The following is a 19,926-nucleotide window of genomic DNA, read 5'->3' as shown; positions in this document are numbered from 1 at the left end:
CGAAGGGATCTCTTTGAGCTGGGGATATGGCTCTCTGATAGAGTGCTAGCTTAGCATGTGGAGACCCAGAGCAGTGACATGCTCAACAGGGCCATAGATAGAGTTAGAGAAATAAACACACACGCATGTACACACGTGCAAGGACGCACATGCGCGCACACATACAGAGAGAGCGTGGTCTTGAGACATTAACCAGTCATTAGCCACAATAAACCTTTATCTTAGAGGTTAAGAAACATGTCCATTTAAAAATAGGTCATGGAGGGGCTGGAGAGATGTCTCAGTGATTAAGACCACTGGCTGTTCTCTTGGACAACTTGATTCAATTCCCAGTACCAACATGGTTGTTCACAATGGCTGTAACTCCAGGTCCAAGCAGCCAGCACCAGATGCACAAGCAGTGCACAAATGTTCATGCAGGCAAAATACTCATCATATAGAAATTTTAAAAACTGAATATGTTATGGGGCTAGGACCAGAACTGAGTAGTAGGGCCCTGGGTTCCAGTCCCAGCACTTTGTGTGTGTGTGTGGGGGGGCGTTAGCAGGACACTGTATAGTTTAATAGACCAATCAGCTAATGTCACATCCCCAACTAAAGCTGCACAGATTTAATGCATCAAAGGGAAAAATGGACTGGAGAGTCCCTACTGCCTAGCTCTGTCAGGCAACGAGGCACCCGCTCCCTTCTGTGCCTCAGGCACCTGACTCTACCTGCCACCCGCATAGACCTGTGATCAGAGCCAGGCCAACCCCAGCCTCATTAAAGCCACCATTGGGCTGGAAAAATGGGTCAGCAAGTAAAAGTGCTTGCTGCTAAGTCAGATGACCTAAGTTGGAGTCCCGGGACCCACAAGGTGGATGGAGAGAACCGACTCCTGCAGGTTGTTCTGTCTGACCTCCACACAATAACAAAAATAAATAAAAGTGTAATAAAAAATTAAGACAAATAGTAAGGGTAGATTGCAGCCTCCCTTCCTCGGCCCCAGAAGGCAAGCTCAACGCTAGTATTTCCCACGGTGACCAGAGGGACTGGAAGAGGGAGGCCGGGCATGCGCAGACTTTGTCGGCGCGGTGGGCGTGACCCACAGACCCAGTCCCGGGACCCGCCCTCCGCCCCCGATCCGCATGCGTACTGGTTCGAGGGCGGGGTCTGCACATTGACATCCGGGAGTCTGGTTGCCTGTGGCTGTTTTGTTTTCTTGCAGAACTGGAGTAAAGTGCCGCCACCAAACGCACGGCGACTCCCGGCTCCAGACTTGAACGTGAGTGTGGACGGGAGGGCGGAGCAGCAGGTCGGGTCGGGCTCGAACTCGCGGTGGTGCGGGCCGCGCCCCAGCTCTTGGACGCCGCCGCCGCGGTTGAGCTCGCGACACGCCGGGCCGCTTCCTGTCGCTGGGTCTCGCCCCAGAACTGCAGAGCTGAACATGCAGACCCCATGACAGAGCAGCGCGGCCGGCCCACGCGTGGCCGCGCCCTGTTCCCCTAGAGTCTGCAGGGCGGGTCTGCCTTTGGGATGTCAAGTAATTGTGCGGCGAAAAATGGACGCGGGTGGAGCCGTTGGGGTGAACTGACAATTCGACGTAGTGGGTTGCTTTTCTTTCCAAGCTTTAGATAAAAAACGAGTGTATTTTCAGACCCGAACTCATCACAAAGGTGTGCCTGTTTTTCCCTTTAGCTTGTTTAGAGGAAGCTAAAATTGAAATCGCACTCCTAAGGGAGTTAGTTATGTGGGGATTTGGGGTGTTCATTCACTGTGAGCGAGTTGTGTATAATTCAGGTTTTCCTATTATCATGTGAAATAAAGATCACGTGGTGTTTCTCGGGCCGGGTCTGCACAGTTGAGCATTAAGGAGGTTTTTATGTAATTTGTTAAGACAGTTTTACTTGGCTGTGGTGATTTGATAGCACATTCTTTACTTTTAGTCTGAATTAATTTCAGATTTGAACTTTTTTTTTTTGCGGGGGATGTGGAAACATCATCAGAATCAGAGTTAGAGACATTAAATAAAATGAGTGTCCTTTACACAGATATGACTTCCGAGGGCAGGCCTGGGGGAGAAATATTGTAAAAGAAGTGAGGTAGAAATAAAAAACCTGCAGTTGATATTTCCTGTCTTAATCTGGGCATGAAAAAACCCACATACACGGTAAAATGTGCAATTTCTTAGGGGAAATAGTTTTCATCCAAGTACATTGTTAACTTAGGACCAAGTTTATCGAGTTCTCGGTCAGCAAAACCAAATACTAACCTTAGTTTGGAACTAAAGTTATAGAAACAGTTCGGGAGGACTAAGCATCATTGTGCTCACTTATCTAAAGGACTCTTAAATTAATTTAATAATGGAATTAATGGAATTGGAATAACAGAGTGTGACAGAGCTCAGTACATTTTTGGGTAATCACCTTTATTCACATTACATAAGTACTTTAAAACCATACTATTTTGTGTTCTTGGTTTTTGGTTTTGTTAATTGTTTTGTTTTTTTGAGACAGACTGGCCTGAAACTCGCTGGCTTCTGCCTGAGTGCAGTCCTCATGCCAAATGCTAGGATTGCAAGCAAAAAGGGAGGCTGAGGCAGGAGGATTATCTAGAGTTTGAGAGCAGCCTTGGAAAGACCCTGCCACACACACACACAACAAACCTAGGAGCAGGGACAGGCTGGGGACTTAATTTATTTGTAGAGTGCCTCCCCAACATGTATGAAGCCCCAGGTTTGATCCGAAGTAACAAACACACTCCCCAAAAGCTATATCAGATATTCTGAAGAAATATATAGAGCCAGAGTAAAAATAGTTTGTAATGTGTATTAGATTGTAAATGAGCTGATATTTTCAGGACCACCGCCAGGTTTGAAGCAAATAAATGGAAGTACTTTATTTTGTTGTGTTGGTTTTGTTTTAGTGACCTGAAAAGATGTCTGGGTTTCTAGAAGGTGCCAGGTGTTCGGAATGCATGGACTGGGGAGAGAAGCGGAACACCATTGCCTCAGTTGCTGCTGGCATTCTAGTAAGTATCCTTGAGGCTTGGCCATCCTTATGTTGGTCTTTCTGTATAGACCTTTCGGATTGTGTGAGGACTTTAAAAATGTATACTTAAAAAAAATTGATCACCAAATTTCCTTAGTGATGTTTTATTCGTGAGTTTTGTTAGTAGCTTTGTTCATAGTTGGCTGAATAAAACATGCATTTATTTATTGTGTGGGTTATGGCTCCTCTCAGTGAGTACAATAAGTTTAAGAAAGGGTTGAAGAGGGCCAGGTGTGGCACATGCCTGTAATCCCAGCACTCTGGAGACAGAAGCTGGCGGATCTCTGTGAGTTTGAGGCCAGCCTTGTCTACAGAGTGAGTTCCAGGACATTCAGAGCAATTGTGAGACACTGTGTCAGAAAAAGGAAAGAAAGAAAGAGAAAGGGTTAGAGAAAAAAATCAGGTCTGAACCAGTCAGAAGAGATAACACCATTTCTCAGATTATCCTGAGTTTATATTCCCTTTAATTTAGTAGGGAAAAGTAGTAGGAAGCTCGAGATTTTTTTTTTCTTGGACCGGGTCTCAAGTAGCTCCCATTGTCTCTAGTCTAGCCAAGAATAACTTTGGACCCCGCCTCTTCCTTGTTCCCAAGTGCTGGATTACAGGTATGTTTCACTTCGACCCCTAAAACATAGTGCTCAGAGGTAATTTGCAAAATAAAATTATTATTTACATAGCAAATTCCTCATCCAGTCTAATGCTATGGTTTAAGATCTTACCCGATGCCTGTTCTGAGGAGAAGTGCTTTTCCTAGACACTGAACCCAGAACCTCACATAGAAGGCAAGTCCTGTGCCTCTGAGCTATAGCCCCGGCCTGGAAGGTAGACATTGTAAGTCAGTGACTAGAAACCCAACTTTAAATGTCTTCTCTTTACCTGGTCTCTGATTTTTGGAACTCGCTATGTAGACCAGGCTGGCCTTAAACTCACTGAGATCTGCTTGCGTCTGCCTCCCAAGTACTGGGATTAAAAATGTGCACCACCAGCCAGGCGGTGGTGGTGCATACCTTTAATCCCAGCACTCGGGAGGCAGAGGCAGGCGGATCTTTGTGAGTTCGAGGCCAGCCTGGTCTCCTGGTCTACAAGAGCTAGTTCCAGGACCGGAACCAAAAAAGCTATGGAGAAACCCTGTCTCGAAAATTTAAAAAAAAAAAAAAATATTGTGCACCACCACCACCTGGCTCTCATGTTTTTAGAAAGAAATCATCATATAGTTTTCCAAAGTCATAGCAACATTTATTTATTTTTTATTTAAAGATTTATTTATTAATTATGTATACAGAGTTTTCCCTGCATGTATGCTACAGGCCAGAAGAGGGCACCATATCTCATTACGGATGGTTGTGAGCCACCATGTGTTTGCTGGGAATTGAACTCAGGACCTCTGGAAGAACAGTCAGTGCTCTTAACCTCTGAACCATCCCCCACCCCCCACATAACAACATTTAATACCATTTTAGAAACTCTCATATTTTGAAAAGGTTTTAAATTTTAGTCTATGAATATGAAACTACCTTGAATGAAGGGCTTGGAGAGATGGCTTGAGGGTTAAGAGGACTTGTTCCTTGCAGAGAACCCACATTCAGTTCCCAGCACCTACATGTTGTTTTACAACCGTCTGTGATGCAGTTTCATGGACTCTTGACGCCCTCTCCTGAACTCCATGGACACTAGGCACATTTGTGATACATAGATAGACATGTATGCAGGCAAAACATCAGATACATAACAAATACTTTAAAATACTGAATGCACATATGGATCTGTGTGTAATCTGCAAGAGGCAATTTGGTGGCTTAAAATAACTTTAAAAATCAGCAGAGGACAGTGGTACCCAAGGTTCCTCTTGGTTGGCAGGGAGAGTGGGAAAGGAGGCTCCTTTCAAAGGAGCTTCCTTTCAAACCTTTCTAAGTTATTGGTTAATATCAATAATTCGGTTAATAGCATCTTATACCTGTGGTACTGAGGATGGAAGCCAGAGCCTCGTGCACACCAGAGCAAGCTACATCCACAGTACACTTAATGCCATTCTGTAGAGTCTTATTCAGTTGGGTTTTTGTTGTTGTGGTTTGTTTTTTTTCAATTCCTGTCTTTTTATTTATTCATACACAACTACTTGTCTTCCGGCTTGTTGAAGCAGTAAGTCAGACAGCACTTGCCACAATAATGTCTGTCAAAGTGACTGGCCATGAAAACTCCAGCACCACATTCATCAAAAGGACACTCCCAATGAAGACGGCTGATTTTGCCATTTTCATCCACCTTATAGTACTTCAGTACAGCCAGCTTCACCTTCTTCCTCTTATGCTTGTTCTTCTTGGGGGTGGTGTAAGACTTCTTCTTCCTTTTCTTAGCACCACCACGAAGTCTCAACACCAAATGAAGGGTGGACTCCTTTTGGATGTTGTAGTCAGACAAAGTACGGCCATCTTCCAGCTGCTTGCCAGCGAAGATCAGCCTCTGCTGATCAGGAGGAATTCCTTCCTTATCCTGGATCTTGGCCTTGACATTTTCTATAGTGTCCGAGGGTTCAACCTCGAGCGTGATGGTTTTCCCCGTAAGGGTCTTCACGAAAATCTGCATCCTGGCGGCGCTGCCACCACAGATGGCGGATCGGAAAGCTGTGGGTTTTTTTTTTGTTGTTGTTGTTTGTTTGTTTGTTGGTTGGTTTTCAAGATGGTTTTTCTGTAGCTTTGGAGCCTGTCCTAGAATTCATTCTGCAGACCAACTTGTCCTCAAACTCAAAGATCCATCTGTTTCTGCCTCCCGAGTGCTGGGATTAAAGGCGTGCGCCACCGTGCATCACCACTGCCAGGCAAATATTTATTTATTTATAGAAATATTTATTTATTATGTGTGCAATATTCTTTCTGTGTGTACGCCTGCAGGCCAGAAGAGGGCACCAGACCCTATTACAGATGGTTGTGAGCCACCATGTGGTTGCTGGGAATTGAACTCAGTACCTCTGGAAGAGTAGCCAGTGCTCTTACCTCTGAGCCATCTCTCCAGCCCCTTTATTTATTTATTATATTTAGTCTTCTGCCTGCGTGTATTCTTGGATGCCAGAAGAGGGCACCAGATCTCATTATAGATGGTTGTGAGCCACCACGTGTTTGCTGGGAATTGAACTCAGTACCTCTGGAAGAGTAGCCAGTGCTCTTACCTCTGAGCCATCTCTCTAGCCCAGGGTTTTTTGTTTTTTATGAGATAAGGTTTTTGTGTAGCCTTGGCTGTTCTGGAACTTGCTCTATAGACCAGGCTAGCCTTAAAACTCAGAGATCCACCAAGGCCTACGCCACGACCACCCAGTGTGTGTGTGTGTGTGTGTGTGTGTGTGTGTGTGTTTTGTTTTGTTTTTTTTTTTAAATATTTATTTATTTATTATGTATACAATATTCTGTTTGCGTGTATGTCTCCAGGCCAGAAGAGGGCACCAGACCTCATTACAGATGGTTGTGAGCCACCATGTGGTTGCTGGGAATTGAACTCAGAACCTTTGGAAGAGCAGGCGATGCTCTTAACCACTGAGCCATCTCTCCAGCCCCCTGTTTTGTTTTTTTTTTTACTGTAGAGTTTTATCCTTTTTATTTTATATATTTTTTTAATAATAACCAGAAAAATTTACTTGAGGTAATATATAATCTCGTTTTCAAATTGAATTTAAAAATCACATCAGAAACCACCACATGACCACATTGTAGTCATCAGAAGGAATAAGAGAATTGCAGACCTGTTGTTTCAGGATACCAGGATGTAGCTAAGAGTCTTTCAGTGATCACGGTTCTTTCCACAGACCTCCTTCTTTGGGCAGGGAGGGTGTCTCGCTGTGTAGCCCTGGCTGCCTTTGCTCTCAGTTCTCCTGCCTCAGCCCCCCTGGGGCAGCTGTGCACTACCACACCCCACATCATAGAACTGCAGCAGGGCGTTTATTCTGTCCGTTGGGATCCAGTGCAGACTCAGTGCGATTGTCCTGAAGCCCTCAGAGCTACAGGCGTGGACAGTCTCACCTGACTTCTCCTTTCCCCCTTCTCTGTGATATGTGGTCACTCCCTTCTAGGTCACCAAATCTGGTGCAGGTTTATAAAGACGTACTAGTGAAAGCAGGTTTAAGGGACCTGATTTTTAATTGGCTGGCATATAGCCTACAGATCGCAAGTGTGAAGCTGCTGGAATGGTTGAGGAAATATGGAAATGCATTTGCAGGGGTTTCTTGGTTCCAGTGCCCTGTAGCAGCCCCTGTGCTGCGGCTGTCGTGACTCGCTGACGTCACCTTATTCTGTCTGTCTAGTTTTTCACAGGATGGTGGATCATCATAGACGCTGCTGTTATATATCCCAAGATGGATGACTTCAACCACTCATACCATGCTTGTGGCGTCATAGCAACCATAGCCTTCCTCATGTAAGTGCGGGGTTACCTAGAACATCACAAACCGAAATGATCCTAGACACAATTTAACATTCCAGTAGGTGGGGCTAGAGAGATCCCTAGCAACCAAATGGCTCACAATCATCTCTAGTGGGATGTGATGCCTTCTACATGCAAATAGCACTCATGCGTAAAATAAATAAATCTTAAAAAAAAAATTCTAGGGGCTGGAGAGATGACTCAGAGGTTAAGAGCACTGGCTCCTCTTCTACAGGTCCTGAGTTCAATTCCCAGCCACTACATGGTGGTGCACAACCATCTGTAATGAGATCTGGAGTTCTCTTCTGGCCTTCAGGCATACATGGAGGCAGAACACTGTATATATAATTAAGTAAATAAATCTTTAAAAGAAATAAAATCCTAGTAAGTAAGAAAGATAGCCAGGTACAGTGGCACACTCTCGTAATTTACAATCCCAGCATTCAGGAAACAGACAGGAGTATTGCTGAAGATTTCAGGCCAGCCTTGCCTACTTATAAAGTCTCATACCAACCAAGGCTCTGATCTCAACAAGACAAAGGGTATTGAGAAATGGCTCGGTGTTTAAGATCATGTATTTCTCTGGCAGAAGACTTGGGTTTGATTCCCAACACCCTCATGGTAGCTCACAGCCTCCTATAACTCCAGTTCCAGGGAATCCAGTGCCCTTTACCTCCTCTGCAGGTGCTGGTACCAAGCACATATATATATACAGGTAAAACACTCACATCCATAAAACAAATCTAAAAGAAGACAAAAATCCTAGAGCTTATGTAGGTTGAGACAGGAGGATTGCTGTGAGTTCAAGGCTGGCAAGTCACTCTTGTGAGAAGTGACAGTCTCTTTCTTCTCTCCACTCCGGTAGCGTCTCCTGCTTTCCTCCACTGTGCTTACTTCTGTTGTAACATAGTTTAAAATTTCCCCTTCGCCTCACCAGTTTTTCAGCCTCCTACAGGTATTTACTGAGTTTCACAGTCCACCCTCTGTTCTCAGGATGAGAGAAATGCTTGAGTCCTAAACAGAAGCAGTCCATAGGTGAGTGAGGTGGGCAGTTTTTTCAAGACAGGGTTTCTCTGTAGCTTTGGAGCCTGTCCTGGAACTGGCTCTTGTAGATCAGGCTGGCCTCGAACTTACAGAGATCACCTGCCTCTGCCTCCCGAGTGCTGGGATTAAATGCGTGTGCCACCACCACCCTGGCAAGTGATAGTGTCTTAAATGACTGCAGGTGCAGATAGGAAAACAGAAAACACAGCCAGGGGCTGGGGGCTGGAGAGGGGTCGGGAACTGGACAGGGGTCGTAGCTGGAGAGGAAAGAAAGGCTCACTGAAGCTGTGACTGAGAGTCTGAACCTTTCCTTTTGCGTTTGGCTCTAGTACAAGCTTTCCTTGTGCTAGAAAGCTGTACAATGTTAACTCTGTTTCTCTTCCTGTCTCTCTGACTGACCTTCTGTGTTTGACAGGTTGTCATGGATTCTCATCTCATTGTGCCCCATTCCAGATCACCTCAGGGTCCTTCCCATCCTATTGAATGAATTCCAAGGACTTTTCCTTGTTCCTGTACTTCTATGTTTCCTATATTACAAATGCTTCCTCTTGAGACCCGTTAATTATTTTTGAGACACGGTCCCACTATGTAACTAGATTGGCAATTTCCACACGTCACCCTCCCAGTTGCTGGGGTTACATATGTGCACCCCACACAGGCCTTTTCTTGCCATGCTGTGGTCCTTTGCTCAGATATCTGCCAACCCTTGGCATCCATTCTTAGGTGAGCAGTCTGGGAGGTTGAGAACGCTCCAGTCCTGCGTCAGGACTTCAGCTCTGGATGAGCCGGTGAGGGCCTGCTGTTCTGCTGAACACCCAGGAAAGGGGGTTTCCCTCTGGGCATCGGAGCTCTCAGCAGCTGGAATTCTCCCCATAACATTCCCTGCTTATGAGGACAAGCTATAGGCCGGAGGGATTGGCAGATTATGAGCACATCTAGTTTGCAGATCAAGTTTTACTGGGACACCGCCACACCCTGCTGTTGTTGTCTTTCCATGCACACATGTGTGTATTTGTGTGTGCATGCTTGTGTGTGTGCGCACATCCTCCTTGTGGTGCTTGGGATGCAACCCAGGGCCTTGAGCATGCCAAGCAAGCACTCTGGCATAGCCATGCCTTTATCCTTTCCCCATGTGTGATTATGGGTCCTTGTTTATGACGGTGTGACAGGGGCTTCATCGTTCATGGACCTAAAACATTCTATGATCTTTAAGGAAATTCAGGGAAAGTTTGCAGGTGCCGGGAAAGCAGGCTAAATTTGTTCTTATGTCCACAGACCTTCTGATGACCCTGTTCCCACCCCCTGCTCACTAAGCCTTCCGTTCCCAGCCCTGCACTGAGGCTTATCCGTGAAGACTGAGTGCGAGATCCTCTCTGCTTTCCCCCTACTCCACACATGCCGAGAACCTTCATCTGCAAACATTCCCCAGCCTCCTGTCTTTCTCATATATATTTCCTTCCTTGCTCATGGGTGGGGGGTGCAGTTGAGGTTTGAGAAGTCTCCGTATAGAGCCCAAGCTGGCCTTGAACATTATGATCCTCCTGCCTCATATATTGTCACTTCTTTGTACACCTGTATCAGTCTCAGGTTAAGTCAAAGCACTCTTCATCTCTACAGGTGGTCTTCTTGTTCCTTCTCTCTCTGCAGCTCACAGTCAGGCGGTGCCAGGGGGAGGTGAAAATGCACCCACTCCAGATACAGGAACCTTGCAAGATTTATTTTATACTATATTTTATTTATTTATTTATGGCTTTTTGTTTTTGATTTTGTTTTTTTTTTTTTTTCAAGACAGGGTTTCTCTGTGGCTTTGGAGCCTGTCCTGAAACTAGCTCTGTAGACCAGGCTGGTCTCGAACTCACAGAGATCCGCCTGCCTCTGCCTCTCAAGTGCTGGGATTAAAGGCATGTGCCACCACTGCCCAGCTAGGCTGGAAGCTTTAAAGCGACACCACTCCTCCAGTCTAGACCATAACTACGGCTCCAGGACGTGTTTCACTCGAAGGGACTCCCTTAGGTGACTTAAGTGACATGGACTCGTGACTCAAGACTTAGGAGGCCTCACGTTGAGCTTGGGCAGCCCTAGCTTATTGCATTTAATAATTTGATGTTATAGACGGCTTCTCCTTGGAGGGAAAGCCCTGACTTCTTGCCTCTCCTCCCACAGGATTAACGCAGTATCGAATGGACAAGTGAGAGGTGACAGCTACAGCGAAGGCTGTCTGGGCCAGACAGGTAACTGGGCACCAGCATCTTTCTGCAAATCTTTCTTCCTTGAAACGGTGCTTGTCGGGCTGCTTGGGTCCTGGCCTAGGATGGGGTGGTGCTGGATGCCAAGGCATAGGTCACAGCAGACTGAGTGCAGAACATACCAGGCTTGAGTATGTGACCTCAGCAATAATAATAGCAGTTTTAGGTGTCTCCAGGCCGCAGCAGAGAACAAGGGGCTGGCGGTGTTTGCCACACAGAATCCGCAGCACGTTAAGCTACCTGTATGTGGTTGTATTAGCACTTTTTGTTTGTCTTTCTAGACAGGGTCTTCATTCTGTAGTCGTGGCTGACCTGGATCTAGAGGTGTGCATCACTCTACCTGGCTTGCATTATTAGCCTTTTGAAATATATTTATATATTATAACCTTAGACCATTTTTTAAAATGTGTGCAGAGGCTTTGCCTACATGGTTGTCCGTGCACCGCATGCATGCCTGGTGACTGCAGAGGCCAGGGGAGAGCGTTAGATCTCCATGTGCATGCTGGGAACCAAGCCTAGGTCCTCCAGAAGAGCAGCAGTGTTCCTACCTGCTGAGCCTTCTTTGAGCCCTGCCTTAGCTATATAAGAAGGTTCAGGGATTGCCATTCGGGTCCTCAGACCTGCATAACAAGCACATTACCCACTGAGACATCTCACTGGCCCTTGCCTGGCTTTGACACAATACCTCAGGTAGCCTTGGCTAGCTTCAAACTTCCCATTGTAGCCAAGGATGGCCTTGACGTTCTGATCCTCCTGCCTCAGCGCCCCAAGTGTGTGGGTCACAGGTGTGTGCCACCTTTTTTTTTTTTAAATAATTTATTTGTTTTTTATGTGCGTTGGTGTTTTGTCTGCATGTATGTCTGTATAAGGGTGTCGATCCCCTAGAACTGGAGTTACAGACAGTTGTGAGCTGCCATGTGGGTGCTGGGAATTGAACTCGAGTTCTCTGGTTTTTGTTTGGTTTGTTTTCTTGGTTTTTCGCAACAGAGTTTCTCTGTGTAGCTTTGGATCCTATCCTGGAACTTGCTCTGTAGACCAGGCTGACCTCAAACTCACAGGGATCCACCTGTCTCTGCCTTCTGAGTGCTGGGACCAAAGGCATGCGCCACCACCACCAGGTGTATGTTTGTTTGTTTCTATTGTGTGTATGTATATTACATCATGTGTACGAGTGTATGCGTGTGCTCTATGTGTTTTCTTGTTTGTTTGTAAGACAGAGTTTCTGTAGTACTTGCTGGCCTACATCTCACTGTGTGGCTCAGGCTGGCATTCCTTCTATCTCAGCCACCCATACGTGGGGGAGGAATGAGGGTGGTGTGCACACACCATGGTGTGTGTATGGAGGTCAGAGGACAGCTTAGTGGAGTCAGTTATCTCATGTTACCACTTGGATCCCCGGGAGCCAACTGTGGCATCAGCTTGGCAGCAAGTTCCTTTACCTGCGGTCCCCTTTCAGCCCTTTTGTTGCTTTTATGGTAGGGTCTTATGTAGCACAGGCTAGCATGAGCTTCAGACCCTCTTGCCTCTAACTGTTGGGATCGCAGGCATGCACACACAGGGTCTTATGTAGCACAGGCTAGCCCTGAGCTTCAGACCCTCTTGCCTCTAACTGTTGGGATCGTAGGCATGCCCACACATTCATCGTGGCCTTTGGTTGCAGAGCAGCCATGCTAACGTGTTGTCTTCGCAGGCGCTCGCATCTGGCTCTTCATAGGTTTCATGCTGGCCTTCGGTTCCCTGATTGCGTCCATGTGGATTCTCTTTGGAGGTTATGTTGCCAAGGGTAAGAAAATGCTATATTTTAATCGCATGCTGGCTCCATTAATCGTCAAAACTTGTCTACTTTAGGATAAACTTTTTTAAACAATGTTTTTTATGTAGATGAACCAACTATTGCAATTTATTTTACCTTGAGATGTCTCTCTTCCCATCAATAGATAACTTTGCATTTTTTTTCTTCCAACGTGGTACTTGGAAGGACTGGGATACAACTCTACACCCTGCTCTCCATTCTAGAGTAGAATCTTAAGTCCTGTGACCCAGGAGGAGCAGCTTAAAAAGAGAGGGCCTGTCTTGGCTCAGTTCAGGAGCGTCTGGCTCTATGGCCCTGGTGTTGATGCAGTAGGAGGGGATGGCTTAGTGTATCAGAGATGCTCACAGCACAACAGCCAGGAAACGAGGGCCAGCAGGAATGAGCCAGGGCCGAGACAGGCCTTCAAAAGCTTGTTCTCCATGACCCACTCCTCCAGGGAGGGCCTGCCTGCCTAGCCCCACCCCCGCATGCCCCACCTCCTCCAGGGAGGGCAAACCTGCCCAGCCCCGCACGCCCCACCACTCTCACTGGTCCCAGAATTTGAATCCATGGTTAAATTTGTTCATTGATTGGGTCAGCGCACTCGTGATGTGTCATTGGGTCTGCACGGTCGCCCTACATCAGCTGTCAGTGACGAGGTTCATCTCTGCAGAACTCTAACATCCCATTAAAGTGCTCATTGAGCCCCCGGCCTTTGGAGGCAAGCACTCTCCCCATTGAGCTAATTAATGGCCTTCGGGTTTCTTGGTTTTGTTTGTTTCTGTTTATTTTGGTGAAATAGACTCTCGGTGTGTAGCCCTGGCCTTAGATTCCCATCTATCCTCCTGCCTCACTCGTACTCCCAAATTCCGGAATTATAGATGTTCCCCATCACACCCAGGGTAAGTTCCTGCTGTGTAGCCTAGGGTGGCCTGGATTAGTGATTCCTTCTCCACCGCCTCAGAGCTGAGGTTACCTGTGTTTGCCACATTTAACCGACATTTATTCGGTTATGCCTCCTTGATGATGCGATGTTACATAGGAAAAGTGATTAACAGTCGCATGCACTGTTAAGGCATGGAAAAGACCTTGGGCTGACATTCCACTTGAGGGAGCTAGAAAAATAGGAAACATCTTTAGTAATCCAGATAAATAGACCAGAGCTAGCGGAGTGGAAACAGACTGCCTGGCAGAGCTTGGACCAGCCTCGCCTGATTTGGTTGGTTGGTTTTATTAGTGTTGTTAGGAGACATGGTCTCATTATGTAGCCCAGGTTGGCCTCACAGAGATCTGCCTGCCTCTGCCTCCCGAGGGCTGGGACTAAAAGACATTTGCCACTATACCTGAAGGTGGTAATTTTTTTTGTTTTGTTGTTTTTTCGAGACAGGGTTTCGCTTTAGCTTTAGAGCCTTTTCTGGAACACGTCAGGGGCCAGCCTCAACAAAAATACCTTTCTTGTAGAGTGGAGGCGTGGGAATTTAGAAATATAGTAAAGAATACAAAGACCTGAATGAAATAATTAAATGCAGAAACATATAGGATAGTATCGGGAGGGAATTTCAGTGAGTACTGAAAATTCGCCAACATTTAATTTCCAACTGATTAATACCCCTGATCCCGAAAGGTAGGAGTAAGACAAAAGACTGCATTAACACACAAATTGAAAGTCACGGCTATCTTCCTTGCTCACGCTCTAGACCAAACACTGTAGACAAACCACTCACTCCCTGGGTGGAATCCCAAGTTATTTCCAGAAAGGGAACTTGAACTTAGTTGGATCCTTAGACTTTTGTTTTAGGGAACCAATTACTTTACCCTATTTGGGGAGGGGGTGCTGACAACTAGCCACAGCTGTTGACAGTAGCCTTGAGAGAGCAGAACTCTGATTTACAACTAGGTGGGACCTTTATTAGAAGCACAATAACTTTGAATGAACTAAAAACAAGTCCCAAACTCTCTAACCTTTGTCCTCTTTGGGCCTCCACAGTTTTGTAGACCAGGATGGCTCAAATTCACAGAGATCCCACAGCCTCTGCCTCCCGAGTGCTGGGATTAAGGGCACACGGCCCAGCTGTAATGTTTGTTAACATGGAGTAGTAGAGAACTAGACAAAACTTGAGGCTGTTTTGGGATGGAAAGAGTTGACAGTGGTCTGTGCCTCTGGGCTCGGGCAGCCTGGGGGTAAGGTTGCTGAGACCTGCGCTCTGGGTCCCCACAGGGCCCTGCAGTATCTCCCCTTAGCTGAGGTTACTCTGTCTTTTCAGAGGTGTAGGCCTATCACTGCTGCCCCCAACCAGGGCCTGTCAAAAAAGGTGCCTTTCCTCACGCTGAGCATCCAGTCTGGGGTGCAGTATCCTGACCCTATCCACCTCATAGCTACCTCTTGGCATCTCCATGACTGTCACCACAGTCTCTTCCTGCTTTCCTGAAAGGACTTCCTAGCCAGTTTCCTGCCTCTCCCTTTCCCTGCAGAGGGATCCTATTAGGATACGGTGGCTCAAGTCGCACCCCCCCCCCATGATTGCCTGGCCTCTCACCTCCTTGTCCTCACTTCTCCTACCCAGCAGCCTCAGGGGCCTTTGTCCTCTGTTCTTCTGCTCCTCCCCTCCTCTGCTATGGTGTCTGCTCTTCCTGGGATCTTCCTGGCCTCCGGGTCTAATGTCTCCACGTGTCCCACTCCCTCTCCTGGGTTGCTTCTGTCTTCTGGTTGTTCCAAGGGAAGGTGGTGCAGCTCCCTGAGGGCCAGACAATTGTCAGTTCTGTTCTACAGGATCCTCAGCATGTTTCACGGTGTCCATTGTGTGTAATGTGCCCTCAGGATGCAGTATTACTGAACAGAGGGAGCTGTCATTTACTGAGCCAATCAATGCTGCCTGTTAGGTATTATGTCATTTAGCTTCCCCATCACCGCTGCCGGAGCCATCAGTTATGGTAGGCAAGAAAGCTGCTGTTTGCTAGTCTAACTGGACTAATTGTTCGGAGATTATTTTTAGTTTTCCAAGACAGGGTTTCACTGTGTAGCATTCTGGCTGTCCTGGAACTCACTCTGTAGACCAGGCTGGCCTCGAATTCACAAAGATCTGCCTGCCTCTGCCTCCCGAGTGCTAGGATTAAAGGCCTGTGCCACCACTGCCTGGCTCTGTTCAGCGATTGTAAACCTCTAAATATCACAATTGTTTTTACAGAAAAGCCAACAGTATATCCTGGGATTGCTGTATTTTTCCAGAATGCCTTCATCTTTTTTGGGTAAGTTCTGATTTTCAGTCTTTGTGTGTGTGTTTGTGTGTGCGCATGCACACACGCTTTGGGAAGGAATTCCTCTCTGTAACCTAGACTGAACACAGCTTCATAAGTAGCTGGAACTACAAGTGTGTACCACTAGGAAGGATTTTCCCTGCTTCACGCATGCTAGGCATTAGCACTACCGTTGACCTCCATCCCTCGGCCTTCACCCCTTGGCTTCTTGGCATTCGAATTCTGAGGTGTGGATTCCTCACCAAAAAGTATCTTGTTCATTGTCCCACTAGCTCTTATTTCTGCCACCGCTTCCTAGTTAGGTTTGCCATTGCTGTGATGAAACACCAGAACCAAAACAACCTGGGGAGAAAGGGCTTATTTGACTCACACTTCCACATCACTGTCCTTGAAGGAAATCAGGACAGGATCTCAAACAGGGCAGGAAGCTGGGGGCAGGGGCTGATGCAGAGGCCACGGATGAGTGACGCTTACTGACTTGCTCCTCATGGCTTACTCAGCCTGCTTTCTTACACAGCTCAGAACTGCCAGGCCATGGTAGTACATGCCCGCCTTTAATCCCAGCACTCGGGAGGCAGAGGCAGTCAGATCTTTGTGAGTTCGAGGCCAGCCTGTCTACAGAGCGAGTTCCAGGACAAGTAGGGTTGTTCCCAGCAGCCCAGGGATGGCACCACTCACAATGGACTAGATTTTCTCCCATCCATCTCTAATTGAGAAAATGCCCTACAGACTTGCCTAATGACCCAGGCCTTTTGTTTTGTTTTGTTTTTTTAAGACATGGTTTCTCTGTGTAACGGCACTAGGTGTTCTGGAACTAGCCCTTGTAGAACAGGCTGGCCTTGAACTCAGAGATCCACTTGCCTCTGCCTCCTAGTGCTGGGATTAAAGGCCTGTGCCACTACCGCCCATTAACAACCCAGTTTTATGGAGGCATTTTTGTATTGTTTTGTTTTCCTAGACCGGTTTCTCTGTGAAACTTTGGAGCCTGCCCTAAAACTTGCTCTGTAGACTAAACTGGCCTTGAACTCAAAGAGATCCACCTGCCTCTGCCTCCCGAGTGCTGAAATTAAAGGCACGTGTCACCACTGCCCAGCATGAAGGCATTTTTTAAAACTGAGATTCCCTCCTCTCTGATGACTATTTGGCGTGTGTCAGGTTAACATGAGGTAGCAGCATCACATTGCGGCTCATTGAACTCCTGCTCATCAGTCAGAGCCATTTCACACACGCCAGCCTTTGGATCCTCTTTAATTAGTTAATTCTTACTCGCGTGTGAGCGTGTGTGCACCTGCTACCACACACACGGAAGTCAGAGGACAGCCTTCACAGTTGTTTCGCCGCTCTTTTCAGCTTTCCGTAGGTTCCGGGCACTCGGGTCGCCAGGCTCTCAGTGCACACTTTACCCATGGAGCCATTGCCCTGCTTTTGTCTGAACCATTTTCAAACAAATTCAGAAAATGACAGCAAGGCATAGAGATTTGTGCTTACAATCTTAGCATTGAAAGGCAGAGGCAGGAGGTTTGCCATGAGTTCAAGGATAGCCTCGTTTATATATAGTAGGTTCCTTGCCAGCCAAGACTACACCACGAGACCCTCATCTCACAAAAACAAAAAATTGAACTCGTTCAAGGAGAATGAGTTACATGTTTCAGGCTTCCTTGGTGTTTGGTATTGTGCCTGCCACCCGCTGAAGTGCCTGCCATGTGTTATCAGATCAGAGGGGCTGAGGACAAGGACTGTGTGTATGCTTATCTGTATGGGCCTAGCATACCAAGACAGCCCAGGAAGGTGTATGGGTGGGGCTGGAGATCAGCGCTAGCATGCTCACCCCAGGCCTTGGGTTCCATCCCTTGCTCACACCCCAAAAAGTCTTGTTGGATCAAGTAGTTAATGATCACTACCAAACACTGGCTGGCTTTTCAGAAGCCTCAGCAGTAAGAGCTCAGGTCTGGGGACAATGACAGCAAGTAGCAGTCTAGCAGTATAAAGAAATCATGTCTCTAAGATGGTGTGTATGCATTTTGGATGATTCGTCTGTCATATGCTTCCTATCTTTCCAGACAGTCATGTTGTCCTTCTTGCTCTGTCCACAGAGGGCTGGTTTTTAAGTTTGGCCGCACGGAGGACTTGTGGCAGTGAAGACCCCTGCCTCGCAGCACGGCCACCCTGCCTGGGATTGTTTTTTCTTCACCGCTCACCCAGTCTTTTGTAACGCTGTTTTCTAAACTTATGTCTGAGTACAATCCCAGCTTAAAATTGTATAATGCTAGAATCATGAGAGCTCCTATGTACTCTGCAACAGTCTGGTGTGCCGTGACCCGGTCCGCTTTTGCAATGGGAAAGGAAACTATTGACGTGAGTAACTTTGTCAGCTTCTATCATGGTCTAAAGAGCCGATTATGGAGAAGTGGTAGAGTCCTTGGGTTGAGGATTCGCTCTGGGATCCAAAGTGTCTGTTTACTGAGCGCGCCCTCTTCTGTGTCCAATGTGGAATAACGTATAAACATTTCTTGTTATTAAAAACTATTCAGTGGTCAGAGTTTTTCTCTTGGTACCCATGGGTATGGTTTGTGTAGTTCTGCCAGGATGTCCTGCAGCTTCCTTAGCGTGTAAATTAAGATAGCCTGTGAAAATGGTTCACGACTCTTTTGAACCAGAAGACCCTTCAGAGCGTGTAAGAGATCTCTTGAACCAGAAGACCCTTCAGAGCATGTAAGAGCGTCAGATCTGTGTTCCCATTAAGAGCACCTGTACTGCCCAACTGTTGGCTTTGTGAAAGGTAGCACCTTTCACATGTGATATGTGCCATCCTGGCAGGAAAATGGAAGAATTGGTAGGGGTGTCCAGGAGTGTGGGGCTGGACCCAGTCAGTGGCCCAGACTTTCTACTGTGCTTACTTAAAAACAGAGTACTGCAGAACTCAAGGGTTGGGACATAGATTCTTCAGTCCTTCGAGATTTCCAGGAGAAATGAGCACCCAAGATGCACCGGACTTCCATGGTTAACTTGCCCGGCAGCTCCCCAGCCAATGGAGATGCCCCTTGCTGAGAAGGACAAAACTTCCTGGGGCCAGGAGAGGAGGCCGCACAGAGAATGACAGCCCAGAAGAAACCAAAGAAACAAAAGCTTGCGGCACAGGAAGACATTCCGCGTGAAATAAATACAAGCAGAAGGAAAAGAGAAACTGGCAATAGTTTAGGCATGAGTGGGGCTTGCGGGCCTGCCAGAGGACAGGAGTGCACTGGAGAAGCCAAATAACAGCACAGACCAGCTGTAACAGGGTCCTGATGGGTACAGACTTGACACTCTCTTAGGTGACAATTTCTAGGACTTGACAGTCTCTGGCTCAGGTGACAATTTGTTTTGTTTTTGATTTTTTTGAGATAGGATTTTCTACGGAGCCTTGGCTGTCCTTGGCTGTCCTGGAACTCTCTGTAGACCAGGCTGGCCTCAAACTCAAAAAGATCTGCCTTCCTCTGCATCCCAAGTGCTGGGATTAAAGGTGTGCGCCACCACCACCTGTCTGACAATTTGTTTTGATAATGACTTGAATTGTGTGTTTCATTTTACCTCTCAACAGCTAACCTAAATTCAGCACACCCCAGGGTTGGTTACACTACACGGACCAGCTGCCAGAGACGCTAATAGTCTGTCCCTCACTGTAACTATTGGCCTCACACCACCCCCACCCCCAGCTCCCACCTCACACAATATGCTGCAGATTCTTCGGAGCAGAGCTTGAAGTCTTGGCCTTCACTGGGCTGTTGCACTTGCCCAGTGAGAGCCGTGATTGGTGTCATAGATGGCTTAGGTGTGTGGACCTACTGGCCATGGGTCCGAATGATGTCGGCTTGTCAGGACACAAAAGACTGCTTTGGTGTCATCCTCCATGACATCACAAATCCACAGATGATGGATTTGAGTCCTCTTAGGAACTTGAGAGCTTGCACCCGCCCCCTCACCCCATAACCAGCTCCACAGTACAGTCTGGGGGATTCCGAGGACCTTGTAAAACTGCTGGGTCCAAAGCCTGTGTGCAGTGACCAGACGTGAGGTTCTTAGTTTCCGTATTGCCCATCACTTCCTGTGCTGCTGTAGCCAGCAGTTAATCACCTGGGTGGCGGCTTCATTAAGTGTGAAAAGAGGCAAACAG

The 19,926-nt window shown here is 47.0% G+C and overlaps 2 protein-coding genes across 2 annotated transcripts; one reads left to right on the top strand and one right to left on the bottom strand.

The window, feature by feature from the left end:
- Positions 1-1,136: 1,136 nt before the first annotated feature.
- Positions 1,137-18,299, top strand: Tmem50a (transmembrane protein 50A). The gene is made up of 7 exons (XM_075945388.1): positions 1,137-1,264; positions 2,905-3,009; positions 7,318-7,430; positions 10,644-10,711; positions 12,417-12,509; positions 15,704-15,764; positions 17,867-18,299. The coding sequence occupies exons 2-7, from the start codon at positions 2,917-2,919 to the stop codon at positions 17,910-17,912; spliced, it is 474 nt and encodes a 157-aa protein (XP_075801503.1). The 5' UTR covers positions 1,137-1,264; positions 2,905-2,916; the 3' UTR covers positions 17,913-18,299.
- On the bottom strand, positions 5,083-5,647 carry LOC142834114 (ubiquitin-ribosomal protein eS31 fusion protein-like). Its single transcript, XM_075946207.1, has one exon. The coding sequence runs from the start codon at positions 5,610-5,612 to the stop codon at positions 5,142-5,144; it is 471 nt and encodes a 156-aa protein (XP_075802322.1). The 5' UTR covers positions 5,613-5,647; the 3' UTR covers positions 5,083-5,141.
- Positions 18,300-19,926: the final 1,627 nt, after the last annotated feature.

This window comes from Microtus pennsylvanicus, chromosome 13, assembly GCF_037038515.1.
Source record: "Microtus pennsylvanicus isolate mMicPen1 chromosome 13, mMicPen1.hap1, whole genome shotgun sequence".
In the NCBI taxonomy this organism is placed as follows: domain Eukaryota; kingdom Metazoa; phylum Chordata; class Mammalia; order Rodentia; family Cricetidae; genus Microtus; species Microtus pennsylvanicus.
This window is presented reverse-complemented; position numbering and strand designations above follow the sequence as displayed.

Excerpts from the sequence above, each read along its gene's own strand:
- Tmem50a (XM_075945388.1), top strand. The coding sequence starts at position 2,917 with ATGTCTGGGTTTCTAGAAGGTGCCAGGTGTTCGGAATGCATGGACTGG. Across the intron at positions 3,010-7,317 it reads CAGTTGCTGCTGGCATTCTA|TTTTTCACAGGATGGTGGAT; the intron begins GTAAGTATCCTT and ends CTGTCTGTCTAG. Across the intron at positions 12,510-15,703 it reads TGGAGGTTATGTTGCCAAGG|AAAAGCCAACAGTATATCCT; the intron begins GTAAGAAAATGC and ends TTGTTTTTACAG.
- LOC142834114 (XM_075946207.1), bottom strand. The coding sequence starts at position 5,612 with ATGCAGATTTTCGTGAAGACCCTTACGGGGAAAACCATCACGCTCGAG.